This window comes from Blennius ocellaris, assembly GCF_963422515.1.
Source record: "Blennius ocellaris genome assembly, chromosome: 11".
NCBI lineage: Eukaryota > Metazoa > Chordata > Actinopteri > Blenniiformes > Blenniidae > Blennius > Blennius ocellaris.
This window is the reverse complement of record NC_137660.1, coordinates 2,585,375-2,609,766: the sequence shown is the minus strand read 5'-3', so window position 1 is coordinate 2,609,766 and position 24,392 is coordinate 2,585,375. Positions and strand designations below refer to the sequence as shown.

The 24,392-nt window shown below is 43.9% G+C and overlaps 1 protein-coding gene across 3 annotated transcripts in view; it reads left to right on the top strand.

The window, feature by feature from the left end:
- Positions 1-24,392, top strand: part of kif21a (kinesin family member 21A) — a 56,147-nt gene that overhangs the window by 16,921 nt on the left and 14,834 nt on the right. For 2 of the 3 annotated variants that reach the window (XM_080505202.1, XM_080505201.1), the window contains exons 11-25: positions 7,826-7,913; positions 8,010-8,124; positions 10,764-10,952; positions 11,489-11,688; positions 11,847-11,954; positions 12,026-12,094; positions 12,745-12,884; positions 13,027-13,171; positions 13,468-13,662; positions 15,377-15,478; positions 19,326-19,491; positions 20,749-20,769; positions 21,324-21,381; positions 22,685-22,739; positions 24,123-24,307. In XM_080505202.1, coding sequence (XP_080361328.1) covers positions 7,826-7,913; positions 8,010-8,124; positions 10,764-10,952; positions 11,489-11,688; positions 11,847-11,954; positions 12,026-12,094; positions 12,745-12,884; positions 13,027-13,171; positions 13,468-13,662; positions 15,377-15,478; positions 19,326-19,491; positions 20,749-20,769; positions 21,324-21,381; positions 22,685-22,739; positions 24,123-24,307 — 1,836 coding nt within the window. The remainder of the gene's footprint in view (positions 1-7,825; positions 7,914-8,009; positions 8,125-10,763; positions 10,953-11,488; positions 11,689-11,846; positions 11,955-12,025; positions 12,095-12,744; positions 12,885-13,026; positions 13,172-13,467; positions 13,663-15,376; positions 15,479-19,325; positions 19,492-20,748; positions 20,770-21,323; positions 21,382-22,684; positions 22,740-24,122; positions 24,308-24,392) is intronic. The other variant, XM_080505203.1, reaches the window with a different exon arrangement.

The window sequence follows — 24,392 nt, the reverse complement described above, 5'->3', positions numbered from 1 at the left end:
TACGCCGAGTAAGGAGCAACATGATTGGTAAATTGATCCCATGTGGTATTTACCTTTTCAAAGGCAGCCTCTGATTGGTTTGTAAATCTCTGACTCATCCTGGTGCCTTCAAATGCTGAAGCAGAGTGGAGGAATTTGGAGGAACTTTCTTTTTCAAGATGCAGTGGAATTGTATATACAAATCACCCAGGTGGTATTAATTCTATGAACCTATGATCTATCAAATTATCCACTTCCAAAATGTACACAGGTTTTGATTACTGTACATCATTCATATTTTTTATTGAAGAATAAAATGTTCTTTGCTGTGAAATGTATTGACAATCATGCTTGTTCCTCTACCAACTTAATTTTGTGTGATTGTGACATCATGAAGCCTTGGGACCGAGCTATACGTGGCATGCAGTTAACAAATAAGCATACAATATTCAATTAATAACTGATAAGATGAGTTGCACAGTTTAGGGGTGCAGATAGAAACCATGTGCCAACTGCAGGGGGTTTCAACAAGTACATGTAGTGAAGTCTATTCTTACACAACTACTCAGTTTGGGCTGTTTTAAAATTGCCCTTTGGGGATGAATAAAGTATTTTGAATTTAATTGAATTTAATTGAATTTAATTGAAGTTTGAAGTGAAGTCAGGCAGGTACAAGTGAAAAGCATCACCAATGAAAAGAAGCAATTACCTGAAAAATAAAAAATGACAACATTTTAACAAAGCAAGAAAGTATATAGGATGCATTAGCAAAAATGTCAGGGAGAAAAGGAAACATATGACTGTTAAGAAGCTAAATCTACATGTCAGTGTTTTATTTAGTAGTCCAGAATGCATTGGAATGCAACACGTCATGAGTACATGAGTACAGTAGGATCGGTACAGTAGATCAGGCAGAGCACATTAACAAAGTAAAAGCAATAGCAAATTTAAAATCCAAATGTGGATTAAAAGCTGAGAGTCCTGTTGCAACAATGCACAGTAAGAACATGTTTTTCCCTCCGTACGGCTGAAGGACCGCTGTCAGTGGGACAGGTCTGGGAATGCAGTGTCTCGTTCTTTACTGCTGCAATGCTTTCATTCATTCAACTTAATCCTAATGAACTTTTACTGCTTCCTGTCAGCTGTTTTGAAGCCTCCCTGTTAACCAGGGATCATATCAGCTCCAGAGGCAACAAACAGCCCAGTTTGACCTGACCAGTATAAGGACCACCAAATAAAGCTTAATTACCTCAAATGAAGTAAATCATCTGAAGTTTCATCTACTTTACTTCCTGAAAAAGTGTAAATTGACCGTGATGAAGCATCATGTCTCCTGGTGCACATCACTTTTATTTTCCCTTTTAACGTTATTACATATGAAAAAATGCCCCAGAGAAGTCCACTTTGTGCTTCTTTATATCTCCAATTCTGTCACTCGTGTCCATATGATTACCTTCGCCAACAAACGTTGGGAAAAGGTTACGTTTTTGCCTGAATTGCATTTATTTATTGGTTTGTATTTATGAATTTAACCAACTTTTTGCAAAAACGATCAACCTGAATTGCTTGAAATCTTCAGGAGTGATTTGTCATCAACAGAAGACCAGTTGATTAGATTTTGGGATCATTCAGGCCAAAGGGTCACTGATTCTGACCCCCCATCTAGTGCAGCAAACACTACAAATATTACATTATTGGAGGCAATACATTATCATACACAGCAGCCCCTGGAGAGTAAGACATAGTTCCTCTGTTGTGGACACACTGGAGCTGCCAGTTTCCCAAGAGCTGTGGCTGCAGCGAGGAAGTTGCCGTTAGCTGCCAGCTAGCACCCTTCTGACTCTGCTACGACGCGCACAGCTAATATCTTACTTTGGCAAATATGCAGTAACATCAGTGTGGCATTGATGAAAGTATGCGCTCTCCCTAGCGCCTGTTCCAGTTTCCACAGCTTTCAAGCTTGTCTTCACAGAGTCCCCTCAAAGGCCATGCTAACTGTTGCTTGTTAGCATTTGGTTAGCTTTTTCCCAGCTCAGGTTTCCTCCAGGACTCCAGGTTAAAAAAAAAAAAAAAATGTCCATGAGCTGCTTTGCTTTATCCACTTCTGGTTGAAACGTGTTGATGGGTTGAGTAGGAAGCTGATTCAGTATGAAGGTGATCCACATGTTCAGAGGTTTCCGAATGAGACGTGTCAGAAGCAAGCGTAACGCTGTCTCATCTTCTCCCCCACTCTGCTTCCGTCTCTCTGTCCGTCCCTCCGTCGTCTCTGGTCTGAAGACTCCAGCTGCTGGTGGAGGAGAGGGAGGAGGGGGAAGCTGTCAGGTTTGTCTTGGCTGCTCCCTCCTGGCTTCATTCCCTCATTTCTCACGCAGCAGCTTCTTTCTTTCTTCTTTTTTTTTTAAGTTTTCTGTGAGACGTTGTGGGGAACAGGTGTCCCCTCACCTGGAGACCCTGGAGACCAGGAGCTCCTCTGCAGAGCTCTGTTTGTCCCTTCATTAAATCCTCACGCTACCTGGCTGCATTCTTTTTCTCTTTTCACCTGCTTTTTATGAACAACTTGCAAGTTTTACATTGCGTTTTTCTCCTATAAAACTGATGTCTCCTTTTTCTGTTGCTGTTCACATACAGAAGAACTTATTTTGTGTCATGGATAAAGTTTTTGTCCTGCAGCTTCACTTATTTCCTTTTTTTTTCATTCTATGCCCACTTTTTAAATCGCACTGGTTATTTTCAGTTCCTCTTTATGCACCTGGGGCCTCATATACAAAGGTTGTTTACGCAAAAATAAAACCTGGCACATGATCTTTTTTTATGACAAAGTTCCAATGTATCAAGAGGGAAAAGGCTGGCATACAGATGTTTCTACAGCTGTTAATGCTTTGAAGGTGGTGCGGGGAAACTCATAATCAATAAATGTGATGTGCATATCTGAGACATATGAACAATTAACACTAAAAGCACCATCACATGATGAATTTGTAAATGTCAACAGGAAGTGTTTTCATTTGATCGCTATACAAGTCATATGTGATGTGCGATCGGCAATACTGCAGCGAGGGGTGGCTTCTTGGTGAGTAAATGTTAATTATTATTAATTGTTCTCATATAGGGATGCTCGATATTGGCTTTTCTACCGATATCCGATATTCCGATATTGTCCAACTCTTAATTTCCGATACCGATATCACCGATACCGATATCACCGATACCGATATCACCGATACCGATGTATGCTGGCTTTTTACATCAAAACTGTTAGGTAACAACAACATAAAATATCTCCTACTGTGGAATTAACACATTATGCCTAATTTTATTGTGATGCCCCACTGGATGCATATGTGAATCAAACATGGCTTTCCAAATGTACACACTGAGAAAAATAAGAGAACAACAACTTAAATTATGGAAAAAAGTGCCATATTTATTTAGTGTTAGAGAGAAACCTCAACAACAAACTCAACAACACCACAGACAATATAAAAAAAAGGAAGAGGCATATCTGCAGTCCATTAGTTGTAAACAGTCAATGAATGAATAACTGGACATAACTTGTCAAATAATAGACTCAAACTGGGCTCAATCTCTTTTAAGAGTAACACAATAGTGCAAATATAAACAAGAAAGGCACAGAAATGCTCACAAAATTAAAACAGCCCTCCTTTAAAGTGCAACAAAAACAAAGACTGAAGTTGACTCGTCCATATAACTGGTCTATTTCTTTCCCCATGTCCTCATGTGTAAGAGGGAGATTGTTCTGTATGAATACAAGCATCTCAGCATCTCAGCAATGTATGAGATTTCTCTTCTCATCAATGATGTGGGCACCAGTGCTGAACACTGGTTCACTGTCAACACTGGTGCAGGGTGCAGTCAGGTACTGGTACCAGTGCTGAACACTGGTTCACTGTCAACACTGGTGCAGGGTGCAGTCAGGTACTGGTACCAGTGCTGAACACTGGTTCACTGTCAACACTGGTGCAGGGTGCAGTCAGGTACTGGTACCAGTGCTGAACACTGGTTCACCGTCAACACTGGTGCAGGGTGCAGTCAGGTACTGGTACCAGTGCTGAACACTGGTTCACCGTCAACACTGGTGCAGGGTGCAGTCAGGTACTGGTACCAGTGCTGAACACTGGTTCACCGTCAACACTGGTGCAGGGTGCAGTCAGGTACTGGTACCAGTGCTGAACACTGGTTCACTGTCAACACTGGTACAGGGTGCAGTCAGGTACTGGTACCAGTGCTGAACACTGGTTCACCGTCAACACTGGTGCAGAGTGCAGTCAGGTACTGGCACCAGTGCTGAACACTGGTTCACCGTCAACACTGGTGCAGGGTGCAGTCAGGTACTGGTACCAGTGCTGAACACTGGTTCACTGTCAACACTGGTGCAGGGTGCAGTCAGGTACTGGTACCAGTGCTGAACACTGGTTCACTGTCAACACTGGTGCAGGGTGCAGTCAGGTACTGGTACCAGTGCTGAACACTGGTTCACTGTCAACACTGGTGCAGGGTGCAGTCAGGTACTGGTACCAGTGCTGAACACTGGTTCACTGTCAACACTGGTGCAGGGTGCAGTCAGGTACTGGTCCAGCAGGGAAGAGGGCCTGGTTGAGCCTCCAGTCCTCCACGGACATTTCATTCACCAGGCTTCTCCTTCTTAGCCACGAGTCCAGCATGTTGTCTTTGTTGTTGTTAAACGTCATCAAGCGCGCGCCCATAAACGTCCCATGCTGCGTTCAAGGAGACTCGGAAATTCCAATATCGGTTGTGAAAATCCGATACCGATATTTCCAAATATTACATTTTTAAGTCAATATCGGCCGATAATATCGGCCCTCCGATATTATCGGACATCCCTAACCTCATATGAACCCCTGTGATGTGCATTGGGCACGTGGCTTCTCAAATACTGTTTCGTCTTTACAGCTCCATTACTAGTGACTTACTGTTTTGTGCTGCTACATCTTCAGATCTTTTTAACAAGCCCCCGATTGTCTCTGTGGGCAGAATATTGTATTAACAACCCCGTGCTTATTGCATTTGCTGTTCATGTCGGAATACAGTGAGCCCAAGAGGACACTTTTGCCTCCACTTCTGTGAGAAGCAGCTCCAAGTTGTTTCTCCTTTTTCCCCTGTCTTGCTCTGGTTCAGAGCTCATTTAAATATGGTTTGCATATTCAAATACAGACGTGGACAGGGAGGAGCCAGGTGCTCCAACGTTTGTGCTCTGTTCCACATTGATGGGGAACTCGTCAATGTTGTCAATGATCACAAAGGAAATGTGTAAATTCAAGCGAACGCACAGATTTGGACAGCTGGGTGTTTTTTTTATGTACAACACTCTGGAGTTGAGCGTGCGCCATGCTTTAGTTGGAAGTCTTAGTACTTCAGTCCCCCTCATTCTTTTCTTCTATAAAGCTTTTTCACCAACAGGCTCATCACCACTTAGCTAAATCATCTTGTGGGCCAAATTGGCTATTGTCTACAGCCGGGTTTGGCCCATGGACTGCATGTTTAGCACAGGTATAATATTTTTGTGTTTAATTAAAATAAGCTGAGGCCTCATTTATAAAACCTTGCATAGGATTCCTACAAGAAATATACGCGCGCCCAAAACCCGCGTACGCATCACTTTCCTTTTATAAATCCCAGTCCACCTGGGACTGGAATCCCAGGTCTTCTCTTCCGGCTCTCAGTGAAGGCGGACGCTTCTCTCTTCTCTCTTCTCCTCTCCCCCTCGTCTTCCCTGCTTGCTGCTCCTGTCCTGTACTGTCTCATGTCTGATCTAACAAGAGCCTCTCTTCACTGCCACATCCGAATTTAACCGGAACCGTGGAACTGATCAGCTGGTCGCTCAATATGGTCGACCAAATTTTTACGACACGGCGATCAGGCAAAGGAGAGTCTGCAAGTCCTGATGGGACGTTTGCGGCCGGATACATGCTGGATTCCTGGGGTTCCTGGAGGTTCCTGGAGGTCCTGGAGGTTCCTGGAGATTCCTGGAGGTTCCTGTGTTTGTCCATTGTTTCCATGGAGGACCTGGAGGACCGCTACATATTGGGATTCATGATAGGAGGTATGCTGCTGATTGGAGCTGGCGGCTTTCTGATCTATCGCAAAGTTGAGAAGATGCTAGCAGCTGCATTGGGAAGGCTGCCTGTCGTCACTGAAGGACTGTGACGAGCTCTGAATGCTCAGACTCATGTGAGAAACCAACTCAAGACATGATTCTTGAACATTTACGTGAAATTGGAACCATCTTGGAGGATATTCGAACTCGGTTGGGAAGCTAAATCTTGCCAATATTGGAGCAGCATGGAGACCAGAGACACCCAAGGTTGAAAGATAAAGCTGAATCGCCTGAACGAAAACATCTAATCTAGATTTCGGATTCCCAGACACCCAATCTGCCTTTTCTTCCCTCCTCTCCTCACCTCATGTTGTCCTTCTTTCCCCCAAACGTTCTATGCAATTTCGTTGTACCTGTTACAATGACAATAAAGACGATTCTGATTGTGATTGTGATTCTGAAGGTTGATGGTTCAACTCCCGCCCTCAACACGCCCACTTTCTACCATAAATGGTCGATACAAAGAGCTTCGTCCATATTTTTACATCTCAATCAGCCTCTAGCTCGCCAGCATTTGATGCTAAATCCTGACAGAAAAGACGAAGAAAAGAAATTTTACGGAGAAAGAAATAGTCATGGAGGAGGTGGAGGTCAATAAAATAATATTTTTTGGTGATCATGGTAGTGGAATCACTAATAAAAGAGAGAAAGTGATCTGCATCACATCGTCACCGCTGGAAATAGCATGGTAGCCACAGAGACATCAGTGACTGCAGAGGTGGAGAAGAAGAATCTGATCTGAAGGTGGAGGCCAGAGGAGAGGAGTCCATCCTGTCACTTGAGAGTTGGAGGAGGAGGAGGAGGGAACTGTATTATGTATGTATAATAATAAAATAAGTAATATAAAATCTATAATTTCTTTATTTCACATGCAGCCAATGGGAAATCATCTCGGTTGCAGTTCTTTTTTGCATGAGACTTTCCCAGAGACTCACCTTAGTTGTTACTGTGTTCATACAGTTTCTAGTTGATTTGTACCTTATAGCTGTAGATCCTACTAAAAGCAGCTGGAACAGAACAGACGTCCTCAGCGACAGCCAGTCAGTGGTGCTTCCACACTGCAGCTTTACTCACGACTGTCACCGCACTATTTATTGTTTTCTCTGAAATGAGACTGACTGTTACACTTTGTCACAATTGATAATCCATCAGTTCTGTCCAGCGCTCTGGAGCATTTGAAGAGGAAAGTTTGACATATGAACATGGAGCTGCTGATTCAGCAGTAACGTTCCACTAGAGAAACATGTAGACCACTGCAGCTTGGCTGGTTCTGATCACGTGGATCAATAAGTCTGATATTTGAAGACGTTAGATGTATGAGATGAATCTGGTTCAATCCTCCACCTCACCATCAGCACCACCAGGTTCCCCGTCTCCAGAATGTTCTGCTCAAGGTTCAGTTTGTGTACCGGTACACACATTCTCCTGCAAAGTTCATTTTTTTAAATCACAAACTTTGCGTGGGAAGTGGCGTACGCATCTTTCAGGACCTGTTTTGTGCTTCAACAACCTTTATAGATGAGGCCCCTGTTCCTTTCTTCCGCTGCTTGCAGATTGTGAATGTCAACACAGAAAAGGTCTGACAGCCTGATTCCTGATCTGTGAGCCTATTTGTCACCCGGTGAAGACGGCTCTTTAATGCCATCAGCGCCCATCAGACTGTTTTTCTCAGCTGTGGTTTGAAGTTAGTCTCCTCTCTGATTCTTTCAGCGCCAACAAGGAAGAAGTTCCTGACAACGAACAAGAGAAGGTCTCTGAGAAGGAGCTGATGGAGCGGATCAGCGAGGACGCAGAGATGGTAGGTGTTTACGCTTCACCTTATGATGAAGACTAATGCATGCAGATACTCATACGTGTGTGTGTGTGCGTGCGTGCATGTGTGTGTGTATTGCAGGAAGCTCACGACGGCAGCGACCATGTTGAGGAGGAGGAGGAAGAAGAGGACGAGGAAGAGATGGATGTGGAGGAGAGCTCGGAGGACTCCGACTCTGAGTCCTCCGATGAGAAAGGTATCGGACCACGGTCAGGGTGCTTGAAGTATTTAACCACACATGAGCTTTTTCCATGAAACAAAACACGAGAGCAAAGAAAATATCAACACAGTCAATGCAGGCCCGCAGGAAGTTGGGGTGCCGGGGGTGCTGCAGCACCCCTGGTGGTGATAGGGAGATTTTTTTTTAAAAGGTAGTCTATTCAAAATATTTTGCTCAATTTATACATTCCTTATAAATATTTTGGGAAATGATTATGACACTTTTATGTGTATTTTGGATTTTAATCAAATCATTTTTATCAAAATGTTATATATGTTTCGGCCCTCCAAAACAAATGAAGAAAGCATAAGACTTAACAATAATAACAATTATAGCTGCGAGCAGCCCTGAATGGGTACTCACTACTTGCGGGACTCCGACCAAGAATGTCAGTCGGCATATGTGTACTTTGAGAGACAGCGTACAGCCACTGACTGTCTTGGGACTTCCACTCAGAAACACAAAGACTGGTTTGACGATCACTGCACTGAAATGAAGCTGCTGCTTGAAGAGAAACATCGAGCCTCCAAGGTCCATCTCAACGATCCAAACGACACGTGCTGAAGGTCATTCGTAGCACCATTCAGAGGAAGTTGGGCCAGATTCAAGACAACTGGCTGAGCAACTCAGCTGATGAGATTCAGGGCTTTGCTGACAGCAACGACGTGAAGAACATTTACAGTGGTCTAAAGGAAGTGTATGGTCCCTCAACCTCTGGAACATCCCCAAACCTCTGTGCAGACAGTCCCACGCTGCTCACAGACAAAGATACGATTCTCGATAGATGGGTTGAACACTTGAGCAGCGTCCCGAATTGCCGCTCTCCCGTCAACGACGAGGCCATAAAATCTCTTCCACACGTCCCAGTCAATGAGTCAAAGGATGCACTACCTACCTTGAAGGACATCCAGGAAGCGATCCGTTGTTTATCCAAAGGCAAAGCACCTGGCTCAGACTCCATTCCAGCTTCGGTCTGCAAACAAGGCAGTCTAGTACTGACAGAGAAACGTCTTGATCTCTTCCTGCTCATGTGGCAGCATGAGGCAGTCCCACAGGAGTTTAAAGACGCCTGTATCAAACACCTTTTCAAACACAAAGGCAATCATCAGTCCTGTGACAACCACCGAGGAATCTCCCTGTTGTCCATCGCCGGCAGGATCCTTGCCAGAGTGCTGCGTAACTGCCTCAGTACACATCTGGAGCAAGGCTAGGGCCAGTGTGGTTTTCCAAAAGAACGAGGGAAAATGGACATGTTTGCTGCCAGGCAGCTTCAGGAGAAATGCCAGGAACAGCATTCCGACCTCTACTGTAACTTTTGGCGACTTGACGAAGGCTTTTGACACAGTGAGCCTCGATGGTCTCTGGAGGATCATGGCAAAGTGTGGCTGTACAGGAAAGTTCATGGCCATTGTACACCAGCTACATGATGGAACGCTGGCCAGAGTTCAAGACAACGGGGAGACACCTAAGCCGTTCCTGGTCTCCAGCGGGGTGAAAAGTGCGATGTGTGCTTAGCCCTGTTCAGTCTGATGTTCTCGGCTGTGCTGACGGATGAATTCAAAGATGAGGGTGCAGGCATTGGCATCAGATAACGCACAGATGCTTCACAGTGACCTCGAAATACGTCCAACACTCGACCATTACTGACAAAAATGCCCTTGGTCTGGTTAATGTCCTCTTAAAACTGGTCTCATGGCAAAATGTTTCATTTTTCACTGTGAAAAAGCCAAGAATCACCTCCCAGTCTTTATATCGATGGGCGCAGCCATTTTGAATGGTGATGAATGGTGATCACATGATTCGGCTCTGATTTCCGGTGATTTTTTGTTGTTCTTTTTTCTTCTTTTGGTTTTTTTTTATTTATAGTTTCCATCCAGTGGTATTGAGGCTGAGTTTCCTCATGAGTGTGTTTTGTGTTGGAATATTAATTAATCGCCGCGACAGCATTTCATAAATCCATGTTTCTGCAGTTCTGTCAGGTGTGATCATTAGCCTCAGTATTCCAGACCAACCCTCGTGCAGCTAAACATGCCATACGGAGCGGCGTGGCTCAGTTGGTAGAGCAGTTGTAATGTTGCAGGTTCGATTCCCATCTCTGCCCAAATGCCACAAAGTTTGATGTTTGCCATGAAACTCAAAGTGCATTCTAAACAGCTTGAACACAGTCAGATCGACCTCAAGGTCCACTTATTGCCTCAAATGCCATTTGAGGGCGTGGCAATGGTTAAGAACGCCATCAAACAGGAAGTGCATTGCACAAAAAGCCTGTACATGATCAGGTTGACCTACAACTTGATACGTTGCATCATAGCCTGGCCATCATCACACCCAAGCGAGTCCACGGGTACGTCCCAAATGTCCCTCCTAACTCCTTATCTATGGGCTTTCACTGAACCCCGGAAGTATTTTGTGTGACCCAAAACCAAAAACATGTAAAAGGAGAATAAAACAGAAAAATACAAAGGAGTGAGTAAGAAGAAGAAGAATTTCAAATGAAACCTCTCTTCATCAAAAATCATTCTGTCATGTGTTCCTTTTCAGTACCTGAGCAATACTACTGACTCGTACAATACAGTTTTATCTGATCAGAGAGTGTGTGTTTTTCCACGTCACAGAAAACTTCCAGGCCGACCTGGCCAACATCACCTGTGAGATTGCCATAAAGCAGAAGCTGATTGACGAGCTGGAGAACAGCCAGCGGAGGCTGCAGACGCTGAAGCAGCAGTACGAGCAGAAGCTGATGATGCTGCAGGTGAAGATCAGGGACACCCAGGTGGAGAGGGACCGTGTCCTCCACAACATGAGTAAGACCCCCAAAACCTTCTCTGCAGGTCCACAGGCCTCGGCACAAACATCCATTTTTATGTTTTGTTATCAATAATCTGCAATATTTCTCAACTTTTTATATTTAGTTTCCACATTAAATTTTTGTTCTCAGGATCTGATGAAATCAAGTTCTCCGAATTCCTTCTTTATTTTTGATAATTCCTTCTAATTCTGGAATTTGAATTCCAGTCTTGAGGTTTTTGTCCATATTTCTGTAGAATTGTTCGTATTTCTTCATTCTAACAATACAATGAGGTCAATTGGATTCATTGTCACTTAAATTTAGCTTTTTTAAAAACCCTTTTTTTATCTTCCTGGCAAACATTTTGACCAGACTAACTATATTAGACTATTCAGAGATTTTTACATTGTTCTTTTCTTGATATCTTCACTTTCACATTTCAGCATCTGTCTCAACAATCGGTTAATTTGTGATACTTTGTGTACATTTTGTGGTTGTGATGGAAGTGTGCACATTTCTTTGGTGTTCACGCTGTGTTGTGGATGTTTCCAGCCTCCGTGGAAAGTGGCAGTGAGGATAAAGCCCGTAAGATCAAGGCGGAGTACGAGAAGAAGCTGAGCGTCATGAACAAAGAGCTGCAGAAGCTCCAGTCGGCTCAGAAGGAGCACGCCCGTCTGTTGAAGAATCAGTCACAGTATGAGAAGCAGCTGAGGAAGCTGCAGATGGACGTGGCTGAAATGAAGAAGACCAAGGTTAGTTGTATGTGACCTGAATGTAAATGAGAAAAACACTGAGCAGAGTTCTGCTGGAAGCTGATTTGAAGCCCAGGTGAGCGGTTCCAAAGGTTTTCCAGGATGTGGCGGGACAACACAAATGGAGTTGGTGAATTGAGATAAATGTGATGGTCCAGGTCCGTCTGATGAAGCAGATGAAGGAGCAGCAGGAGAAGACCAGGATGAACGAGTCGCGCCGGAACCGAGAAATCGCTTCCTTAAAGAAAGATCAGCGCAAACAAGAGGTGAGTTGAAAAGGTTTCCTCTGAAGGTTTTGTACCTCAGCTTCAGCTCTGCTGCACTGCTTCTTCCTCAGCATCAACTGAAGTTACTGGAGGCTCAGAAGAGACAGCAGGAGCTCATCCTGAGGAGGAAGACTGAGGAGGTGAGGACACACACACTCACACACACACACACACACACACACACACACACACACACACACACACACACACACACACACACACACACACACACACACACACACACACACACACACACGGCCCGTTGTGCCCTGGCGTTAACCTGCGTTTCTGGTGATCACTAGTGGCGAGCCTTCAAGTGTGAATAGACACCAAAGCGCTTTCACTCCAACCACTTTGCCCTCGTAGGCTTTGTAGTGTGAACAGGTGCTTCTCAAATGTGTCCTGGACAGAGGCGTCGCGGGAAAATAAGTCGGCCGGATGATGTAAACGTCATCAGCGCGTGCCGTGGTTTTGTTTAAGAGAATGCGCCGGTCTGAGTCTTTCCACGTTTCCAAAGAAAATTTCAAAAAGAGCATCGTCGTCAATGGCTGGAGGTCTGCAGAGACTTTTCACGGCCTGGCCGGACGATACCGTCGACTGTCGTTGGCTCATAATTGCTCGTCGAGCCATTTATCGAAAGTGGAAACAATCCCATCTCAAGTGGTTAGCCCAAAGCACATGATACAGACAAAAACACGCTCTCCACTTGTGATCCCATCACCCAAAGTGCACATTAAAGCCAGGTTGCAATGGGCTTACTCATCTCACTCACCTTCCCCCACCTTCCCAGGTGACGGCGCTCAGACGGCAGGCCAGGCCCACCTCAGGGAAGGTGATCAGGAAAGTCAATCTTCCAGAAGCCGTGCAGGACACACACCGCCCCCCGTCTGGACGCTCGTATTCCAGCAGCTCCTCCTCCAGCAGCACTCGGTGAGTGTGTGAGAGTACAGATCAGGAATAAGAGCTCCAAAGACGGAGAGGGACTAAATATTGACTATTTAAGTGCAGCGTTGGTTAAAAAATAGGCCCATATTAGTCATGTTTATATATGTGTGTGTGTGTGTGTGTGTAGGTTCTCTTACAGGTACATTAGAGGTGTGTACTCCACCAGGATCGCTCGAAACAAATGGCAGTCTCTGGAGCGGCGTATATCTGACGTCATCATGCAGAGGATGACCATTTCCAACATGGAGGCCGACATGAACCGCCTCCTCAAGGTACAAGTCAAATCCTTTAGTTATCACACAATTTTCCATCGTATAATGTGCAGTGAAATGCTTGAAGTACATGTTCCACACTGAAACAACAGTTTCTATATGGTAGAACAATAAAAATAAAAAACAGCAGCACGGTCTCAGACCCCGCCGGTTCAGATCCTACAAGCTCACTACAGGGTCTCATTCAAGAGCGTCAAACTGTGAAAATGTGACTATTCAGTAGATTTGATCCGGCTTCAGTCAGCTTTGTGATTTCAGGGCGATTGAGTCTTTATGTCCTGTTTCCATCCTCACAGCAAAGGGAGGAGCTGACCAAGCGCAGGGAGAAGGTGGGGAGGAAGAGGGACCGGCTGCCCAGAGAGAGTCCTGAGGCCGAGAGGATGCTGCCCCCCCTCAACGACGAGGTGGACGCTCTGACAGCCAACATCGACTACATCAACGACAGCATCGCCGACTGTCAGGCCAACATCATGCAGATGGAGGAAACTAAGGTTTGTGACGTTCAACACCGGGACCAAACTCAGGGGATCTGTAACCTGCGGCCTCTGTTTAAAGTAAAGATTGGTTCTGGCTCCTCCCCCTAACGTCACCTGCATGCCGCCTTTCAATTCAGCTGAGAGCAGACGCTGTGGTAGCATCAGCGATCCTCTATGCACTGGTCTGCTGGCGCATCTCCGCTACAGTCAGGGACAGGATGAGACTGAACAGCAGTGGCAGGTGTGAGGGCGCCGCCCACATCAAAGTTGCAGACTCTGATTGGCTACTTAAACATCATCCTCGGGGCACAGCTCTCTGAGCACCTGGCCAATCAGTGCTTTTTGTGTCATTCTTCATCCAATCTCATTGATTCATCATGACCCTTGTCAATCAAAGTCACGCCCCTGGCAGCGTATCCATAGGGACGCAAACTGAAGAACGGGACGGCGACCAGACAGGAGACAATAGCAGCGGAAAAAGAAAATTCATTCACAAATTTACAAAAACAATCCTTTCACAAGCTGGTCGCTGGGTCACGCCCAGCACTTCACAGAGGACTTTTTTTTCACAATATGTCCAGAACGATGCTGAAATTGCTGAAAAACTTTGAATAAAGCAAATGTGGTAGCTGTAAGTAAAATATTCTGATTCATGTGCCTTAATATATTACTTTTCGAAGCACCAGGCCGGTTAGTTTACAACAGCTGATCCCACGTTTTTTTTTTTTGTTGTTTATTGTGAGGCTTTGTTCATGTCTGCTAAGTTGTGCTGATAGAGGCTGTAGATCAAATGGAGGCTTTGCAGAGTCTGAGGTGTGTCTGGGCTTGATGATTGTGAGGTGATCTATATATTTATTTCTATGACTAAATGGAGGTTCAGGATTTTCTCCTGTCAGCTACTAATGATCATTAGTAGAGGATCATTAAATGATCAGATCTCAGTGAGACATGCACATATTCAGAAACACAATATGTTTCACTAGCATTCTAAAACGTCCTGCTGCAGCAGCAGAGTCACAACTTCTTCTGGAGTTTCTCCTTCTGGATCACATTCTGCTTCTTATTGGTTTGGTTGAACTGCGTTTCTCCGTAACTTGGCAACAGATAGAATTTAAACAATGGCACATGGCATGAGGAGAGGAAGTACTTCCTCCTGTTCCCAAGATGGGCATGTGGGCGGAGCCAGTCCAGCTCCTGAAACCCAGCAGCTGTAGCTTTCAATGTCATTTTATTGTGTAATTAACGATTATTTAGCATCAAGTTAATAATTGCCGCTCTCTGTGGCTATGAGCATGAAGCATCGTTCCTCCACACGTAGTGACAATTTCTTTGTAAATTTCTCGTCCTTCTCCCCCAATTTGGTTTTCACTTATTAAAGTTGCAGTTCTTCAACACATTTTCAACAAATAGCAATGTTAGCGATTAAAATACTTAATAGTTCACATCCAGTAAAGACTTGTGAAGTCAAGTAGAGGTGTGTCACATCAAACCTTTTGTTTATTTTAGTAATTGTGGCTGTTACTAGCTCTGTTGGTCGACACAGTGACGTTAGAACATCCCCACAATCACAGACTGTCTCCATAGTGGCCTACAAACTGAAACCTGAGTACTTTATCTGTTATGTACACTCGTGTTTATTCAATTTAGAAGCAAAGAGCTGCACAGTGCAGATCTCCGGTTCAGATTCTAACAGTTATACATTAAAATCCAACTTTGTGTTTTGTTCCAGGAGGAAGGAGACACGGTGGACGTCTCAGCGGTGATCAGCTCCTGCACTCTGACTGAGGCTCGGTTCTTGTTGGATCACTTCATGTCTATGGCAATAAACAAGGTAAAGTCCACACTGGACTGAAGTATTAGATGCTCCTGATCAGGTTTCTTAAAGAAAATGTGGGAAAAAAGGAATTTCACCATGATGTGAAGGAACTCCGCTCAATACAACTATACAAGATGACGGACAATTCTGATGAGACGACAGAAACTTTCTCGTGTTTGAAAAATAAAAGCCAGATTTGAATTGGATGAGTTTCTGAAAGAAATACTGTCAATAAAGACTCGGGAATACGGAGTAGTGATGCTTCGGTAATGCTTCAGGAATACTTCAGTAATACTACAGTAATACCAGGTGCTGCTTAACAACTTGTGGAAGCCATTTTTTACCTTGTTGTGAGATGCAGTGACGTGTTGTCATGTGTTGTGACTTGCTGTCAAACGATTAAAAATCAGATTAATCACGCAGTCGTTGAAGATTAATTTCAATTAATCATGATTAAGTGTCATTCATTTTTAATTTATCTTAATCATGGTTCAATTTGCAGGGACATACAGAGCAACAGCGCTTAATGTGCCTATGACGCCATATTGCATATTCATTTAATCATTTTTCCTTAAAAAAAATAACAATCAAAGGTGTATTTGCCTTCGTCGGACGCCCCCTGGAATTTACACTGTTTCTAGTTTTGTACTGTTGACAAGGTCACCCTCTGCTGGAGGCTGAGAGGAACCAGGAAGTGACGTAGCAGAAACAACGCTTTCTCTCGGTCCGCAGAGGATTTTCAACACAGAATGATCTAATACGTAGACATATAGTAGTAGACTTCTACTAGATTGTGCATGTTTACACAGTAGACCTACTCTAGTCAGTTGTCCACTCTATGATGTAGACCACTCTATGGTAAAGACCACTTTATTTATTTATGTATTTTTCCTCCCTTGTCCTGTTCGGCAGCAGAGGCAGACAATATGATGAGACTGAGAGCTTCTGATGGCAGAACAGTTTTTGCTCTTGCAACAGGAAGAGGCTAAGAGTTTCCCCATGTTGCTGCTTTATTAGAAGTTGGCAAGGCTGCCGTACACGACCGGGGGGGAACGCTCAAAGAGAGAGAGAGAGGAGAGAGAGGGGGGGTAGAGGGGTGGGTGAGGGACAACATACAATACCCTTGTTTGTGCCACATATATTATTTACAGTTATCACACTGATCCAAATATTTCCCAACTGTTATGAGATTAAACCAGCCTGAGCAATACTATCTAGACCAGGGGTGTCAAACGTACGGCCCGCGGACTAGATCCGGCCCGCAAGATGGTTATGTAAAGTATAAAAATGAAAGATAAAATAACGGGACTGTTAAGGAGTTTGAGCAACGTTTTCAGATCTTTGGTGAACTTGAGAAAGACTTCAAAGTGTTTTGCTCACCATTCACCGTGAATCCTTTTGATCTGCCCGTCAACATCCAACTTGAAATAATTGACTTACAGTGTGATTCGGATTTGAAGGACAAATTTGCCTCAGCTGGCTTGGACACATTTTATCAGACCCTCTTGCCAGGTTACCCCAGCTTGACAGCCTCGCTGCAAAGCTGTTGTCCATGTTTGGAACCACGTATCTTTGTGAGCAAGTTTTCTCTGTAATGAGCATTAATAAAACAAAGCTGTGCTCAAGGCTCACGCACAGCCACTTGAATCACATCCTGAAGTTGGCTGTCACTCAGAATGTGGCACCTGATATTGATGCGCTGGTAAATGCTAAAAGATACCAGGTATCGGGAGTCAAATAAACAATGTAATCCCACTTAAAGTGCTGCATGAGACACCTTATGTTGGGATCTCACAAGACCACAGAAAGTTTGTTCATTTCTGGGGAAAGACAATTTTCATTTGTCATGATAAACAGTCATGACTTGAATTTGGATGCAGGAATGTGATTGACCATCACACCCAGTGGGGGGGCCGTTTGTCACGGCAGATCCTCGCCCGCTTTCTGCTGAAAAGACGCTTCCCCCATGAACTCAGCCAGTCACTGATTGGTTGAAGCTCTTAGGATTGGACACCTTCGAATCCACAAACTTTCAACAAAAGCCTGCAAAAGCAGTCTTGCAGAGAGTCTTCCCCGAGTAGGTGGGTTGCTGGAGGCAGCTCACCCAGCGTTGGCATACAGCCAACACCAGAGGCCTGCATGTTACTGTCGAGATTCTCGACAGTAACATGATTTTCTAGATTAAACCAGCCTCAGCAGCTCTATCTAGACAGCAACAGGATTTTCTAGATTAAACCAGCCTCAGCAGCTCTATCTAGACAGCAACATGATTTTCTAGCAAGAGTATAAATTAGCAGATAGGCAAAAAAACAAGAAACAACGATAACAAAAGCAAATACAAAACAACACAACACAAAACAAAACAATATTTTTTTTAATATTATTATGAAATTACATGAATTTAGAGAAAACAAGAAAAAATCAGCAGCAAATCTCATCGATGAGGAGTAGAGGTGTGTGTGTGTGTGTGTGTGTGTGTGTGTGTGTGTGTGTGTGTGTGTGTGTGTGTACGCCGCCATTGGTAGAGTGTAGACTATGGTGTAGACCAGGGGTGCCCAAACTGGGTCCTGGAGGGCCGGCGTCCTGCAGGGTTTAGCTCCTCCCAGTTGCAGCACAACTGATTGCAATAAAGGGCTCGTTATTGGGCTTTTTCACAACCTCGGTGATGACGTCATCATTACATTCAGGTCTGCTGAAACAGGGAGAGAACTAAAACATGCAGGACAGAGGCCCCCACTTCAAGTCGTGAAGGATCAAACCTGTTTGTCCCTGGTGCACTGATAGTCAAGTAATAAGAGTCCCCAACTCTGATGCAGAACGTCGGTAGTTTGAGTGGCTGAGTGGAAAGAAAAGGAAAGATCGCTGGGTGAGATGGAGAAAGTGAGAGAGAGAGACGGAATGAAAGAGATAAAAAGACAGGTGAGACAGAGAATGTTGAGGAAGAATAGGGAGGAGATGATATTCTCCAAAAAAGGAAAGTGAAACTAGAGCATGTAATGTGGAATGTATCCAGGCTCACTAGTGAACACCTCCACCTGTGTCTGCAAACGACTGTGACTCCGCTGAAGCCCAGGGTGAATATCTTGGCAAGACAAGAGCTCATTTTCCTCACTGAGGAAAAAAGTGAACCTTTCTCCAGAAGTTAACTTATTTGGATTTACTATCTTTAAAATGTATTGTATTGTTAAGGTTTAGCACTGTATTTGAACGTGCTTCATTTCCACATCTTATTTATGTTCTCTTATTTTGCAAATGAGCCTGAACTTGTTTAGTAAAGAGAGAATATTATATCGGCAGTCGTATGTATATTTTCAGTTCCATATTCCATGATGATAAATATTGTCAAAACGTATTCGAACTGCACTGAATTGGTTTGATTTGACAGTCAGGTGTGACATGCAGATGTTGCTATCGTCACTCTAAACGGTCAGAAATTATGATCTTAGGACCTTTAATTCAAGAAACTTTGTCAAACTGGACTTCTGAACATTTTAGTGAAATACCCCTGCACTACTTCGAGTTTAGATGTTTTCATGCCTCATTTGCATGAAGTTGGCTTGATTCAACTTTATGCGAATGATTTCTCGTGCAACGCAATGCAGCGCTAAAGGCACCTCACCCAGCATGCACCACTGTGTGACTCACATACACAATGAATGGGGAGAGAGAAATGGCTGCATCGTGTGGACGTCCGTCCTGCACTGCAGATTGGTTCATTACATTAAGATGTTTGATCATGTTAATGCTTAATCAACCCTCATTCATGATGATGGATAATCTGTGTTATTGCTTTCATTTTGACAGCCCGAGCTGTAATGAATCATCACTTGCTGTGACGTGTTGTGACCTGTGACTCATCCAGGGTCTCCAGGCAGCACAGAAGGAGTCACAGGTGAAGGTGATGGAGGGCAGGCTGAAACAGACGGAGATCACCAGTGCCACTCAGAACCAGCTACTGTTCCACATGCTAAAGGAGAAAGCTGAGTTCAACCCTGAGCTGGACGCTCTGCTGGGAAACGCTCTGCAAGGTACCACATCCGAAACCCAGACCTGCGTCAGACTCGCCCTGTCCGCTGTGGCGTTACACACATTGCTATTCCTCGACTTTCCTCGTGCTCGAAAAGTATTAGAACTCACAGTTACTTGCTTTGTTTTTCTTTTGTATGTTTTGAAAGATGTGTATTCTATTATTGTGGAGTCCTGCTCAGCGGAGCAGTGTTCACTTCAGTTCAGTTAATGGGAGGAACATGCTCTAAGCATCAAAGAAGTTCTGTGGCACTTATAAAGGGAGGCTAATGTTTCTCTAAGACTACAGTAGACACAGGCTAATGCTAATCACGGCTACTGTGGACAGGCTAATGCTAATGCTAATCACAGCTACTGTGGACAGGCTAATGCTAAGGCTAATCACAGCTACTGTGGACAGGCTAATGCTAAGGCTAATCACAGCTACTGTGGACAGGCTAATGCTAAGGCTAATCACAGCTACTGTGGACAGGCTAATGCTAATCACAGCTACTGTGGACAGGCTAATGCTAAGGCTAATCACAGCTACTGTGGACAGGCTAATGCTAATGCTAATCACAGCTACTGTGGACAGGCTAATGCTAAGGCTAATCACAGCTACTGTGGACAGGCTAATGCTAAGGCTAATCACAGCTACTGTGGACAGGCTAATGCTAAGGCCAATCACAGCTACTGTGGACAGGCTAATGCTAAGGCTAATCACAGCTACTGTGGACAGGCTAATGCTAAGGCTAATCACAGCTACTGTGGACAGGCTAATGCTAAGGCCAATCACAGCTACTGTGGACAGGCTAATGCTAAGGCTAATCACAGCTACTGTGGACAGGCTAATGCGACATGTTTCATGTTGCTGTGAGGAGAACTATGTTAGTCCAGGATTAATGAGGCTCCAGCTTTACAACAGTTTACCGAAGAAAGTGTATTTAAACTGCGTTAGCCTGTCAGACAGCGGCCTGTCAGCTGCATGTTTGGGCCTGTTGATGTTCCAGCTGGTTGCTTTCTGCTGAGGAGAAGCTGGTTTCATTATACTGTGAAATTTTCATGGTCACATCCTGTTTCTCTAATAAAAGTCCAAGTCAGAGCAGGTTTTACTCCAGTTTCTGTCTGCAGTCTGCATCCAGTTTCTTTCAGTTGTAGTTGAGTTTGTTTCCAGTATTTTGGGGGCTGTGTTTTTGATTTGTGCATTGCTTTTTTTTTTTACCGTTTCCCCCATGTTTCTTTCTTTTTGTTTCTGTGTGGTTGTCCTGGTGTTCCTGCAGAGCTAAGTCATCTGCCCGCAGGTAAGTCGAGCCTTGTATTAGCCTCTGATCTGTATAATGGATGCATGGTTCCTTCCTGACACGACTAACAGAGACCTAACAAGCAGGTGCATGAGGTGAAGTCCAGCTTCCTCCATCTGCTGGCTGACCTCCTCATCCTCCCCTTTCCCTTCCTCCTCCATGCTTCAGCACCTGCTAACCCCTCCACAGAAATCACACGGGCGTTTTAGCATTGTTGGACCAGTCCGTAGGTCGGCTGACCACACCAGGAAGAGATAGACTAACTTCACCCATCCACCTCCATGCCTCTTTTCTAGCCTCTTCTGTCTGAGCTCCTCTTCTGTCTCCTCCTGCTCAGCTGAGCCAGGAGCTCCTCAGTGGATAATCAGCATCAAGCTGCCTCATCTGCTTTCCTCATCTCCTCCTCAGATCCATTCTGGGCAGCTCAACTTCACAACAAACAAAAGACTAAAAGAGAGATATAAAAAAAAAAGTTACTTTTTGCCAATGATGTTGTTTGAGTTGAGGACAGAGATTTTCTCACACTGATGAACTTGTCTGATGTCTTTTGACAGAGAACGTGGACGACAGCAGCAGTGACGAGTCGGCTCAGAGCCCCTCGGCCGAGGGCAGGTGGGTCCCCGCTCCTTCCAGACCAGGGGGGTCAAACACACGGCCCGGGGGCCAGAACGGCCCGCCAGAGGATCTAATCCGGCCCATCATATGATTTTTTTTTTTTTAAGTATAAAAATGAAAACTGACAGAGGCTGATCTAAAAACACTGGATTGGCAAAAATGACATTCAAAACCGCCCTTGGTCAGAATTAATTAATGCGTCCATGGAGGTCACATGACGCAACACCTTTCACAATAAAACAGCGAGTCCAATTTTAGACTCATACACTCAAAAAAAATTCCAGATGATGACAAATTGTTTTAATCCTGAATAAAAATATGATATCTAGATACAGGTGACTGAGGGTTTTTTTTTTTTTTTTTTTTGCACATATCTGATTTCCTTTAATATGGATATTTCAGAATAGACAAATGGCAAATCCTTGCAGTTACAAAAGGATCAAAAGAAGGAAGGACTTTGACATTTGTCCATATCTGCAGTTTAACATGTTACGTTTGACTTGTTGGCCCTCCAGAGGTCAGATCAGGTTGATGTGGCCCCCCAACTGAAATCAGTTTGACACCTGTCAGGAGGGCTTACGATGTCCACACGAGAAAATCAAAGTAAAACACTTTGTAGCCAAAAGGGTGGACACTGCTTTTTATTTTGAAGGCCTCTCTGACGATGACTGTGCCAGACTCTGTGTGGGTGAGAACTTTGAGAAGGGGCGGAGCCTCAGTTTACCTGAAGGGTCGAAGAGGTGGTCTGACCCTGGTCAACTGAACGTCAGATCTGAATGAATGAATGAATGAAGTTTATTTTTTGAACATGAACATGATTATTAGTAACAAAACATATTTTAGCAGAAAATAAGAAAAATAAAAGTCTCAGCATGTTCAAAAAAAGGAGAAGGAAGAAGCTAGCTTATTTTTGCCTTCCCCCTTTTACACATCTAACTTTGAAACGGCTGTTTACTCTGTCAAGATGTCATCATTTCTTCCTATTGATATTATTAACTAAAATTAGATTGCACATGGGTGGACTCTTATTTACTAATTTTGTGGCTTCAGAAGGATCTTGGTCTCACTGGATTTTATTTCAGGAGACACTTTTCAGTTATTTACTGATAAGAAAGCTTTGTGTTGGTCTATCATGTGAAATCCCAATAAAATGGATATTTGTGTTAGTGACAAAATGTGGAAAAGTTCAAGAAGTGTCAATTCTTTTGCAAGCCACTGTGCATGTGGCCACTCTGATGAGTTTTCACCGTGTACTTTGTGCACACACTAAAGAAAAGTGTTGTGTTTCTTCTTTTTCTAGCTCTTTGACTTCAGACCTCATGAAAATCTGCGGAGAGACCAAAACCAGGAATAAGGTAATGTCAAGCATCAACTGCTCCGTGGGAATGGAGTGGAAGTCCCTTTTTGTGTCTTACAGAGATTTGGTTTGAGTTCTGAATGTATATCATGGATCAATTGACTTCATGCTGACCCGGTAGCCTCAGTCCACACTAATGGACTCTGGTCTGCCGAGCAACAAGGCAAGGCTGCCCTCCTTTTCCCCTCCTATTCACCTGAGCTATTCAACTTCTCGCAATCTCGCTGCGTCAACAGGAAGGGTTTGAGGGTATCACTCGAGTTGGGAAAGTTCATAGACTTTCATTGCGTGCTGACTACCTTTTTCAAGACATGTCCGATGCAGCCGTCTCTCCCCATGGCTCCTGAAAGCCTTGACACTCAGACTATAAACTACATTTCTTCAAGTGTAAATTCTCCCCATCTACTCCCAGGCCACAAATATACCCCAGACTTTATTTCTTTTCATATATGCTGCAGACGGATTTAAATATCACAACAATAATATCACTAATTCTTTCATTCTTTTCTCGGGGTGTGAAATAGACTTTGACAGATGGAGTGCTCTTCCATGATCTCGACCTGGTCAAGTTAGTCTAGTTAAAATGGTTTTTCTACCCAAGTTCTTAATGTATATCTTTTTTCACATCCCCACACTGCCATTTTTAGACCACTCAATCTATGGCCTTGTTAAATATCTTGTTTTACACAACCAGGTAGTAAAACATTTCATGGAACATTATAGTGTGTATAATTGTTTGTGACAAATAAAGGACTTGACTTGAAAGAGATATTGTCCATAAAACTGGAGAAGCTCAGATCCTCCCTCAATGGTTCCCTGAAAACTTTCCCAAACGCCTGGAGATCTTATTAAATCTCAAATCTTATTGAGTCTTTCACATCTCTGACTGAATTTTTTTAAGTAATTTATTTTGATTCGACAATTTTTTTTTGCATTTGTATAGGATGGGACTATTGGATGGATAAAAAGAGAAAAAGGAAACAATTGTACCTTTCTTTGACTTTTTTCTCATTTTAGATAAAGAAAAAATCCCAAACTGTGAACTATGGTACTATAGTATGGAGAGCAAGAAAGGAAAGAAGCTCAGTGAAGATTCTCCTGCAGTCTAAACTGGTCCTGAATCAGCCTGAACTGTAATCACTAATAAAATGAAAAGTGTAACTGTAAATCAATACAACAGATGATTTTTGTATTCATAATAATACATGTTATTTATTTTATTCTCGACACTAAATCTGCAAGGTTTTTTTTTTTTTTTTTTTTTTTACACAATTTTCTCTCAGTTCACTCTTTATCCTGATTTGGTTTTAATTTCCATGTAAATCTTGAAGTGTGAATTGACTTCATCACATCCTGTACCTGTGTGCTTGTGCCCCCCCAGGCCCGTCGGCGGACCACCACTCAGATGGAGCTGCTGTACGCTCACAGTGACCCCCCCGCTGACGGGCCCCCTGCAGACTTCTCCCTGCTGCCTGTGGACCCTCTGGTGGACTCTGCAGACCCTGACCTGTCAGTCAGGGACTTCTCGGCTCTCTCTCCGGGCTTCTCCTCTAAAATGGGCAGCATGTAAGTCCAGGCAGCAGCTGACTGACATATCGACCACGGCTTCCCTCCGTTTGAGTAACATCCTGCACACACCAGCACCTCCTCC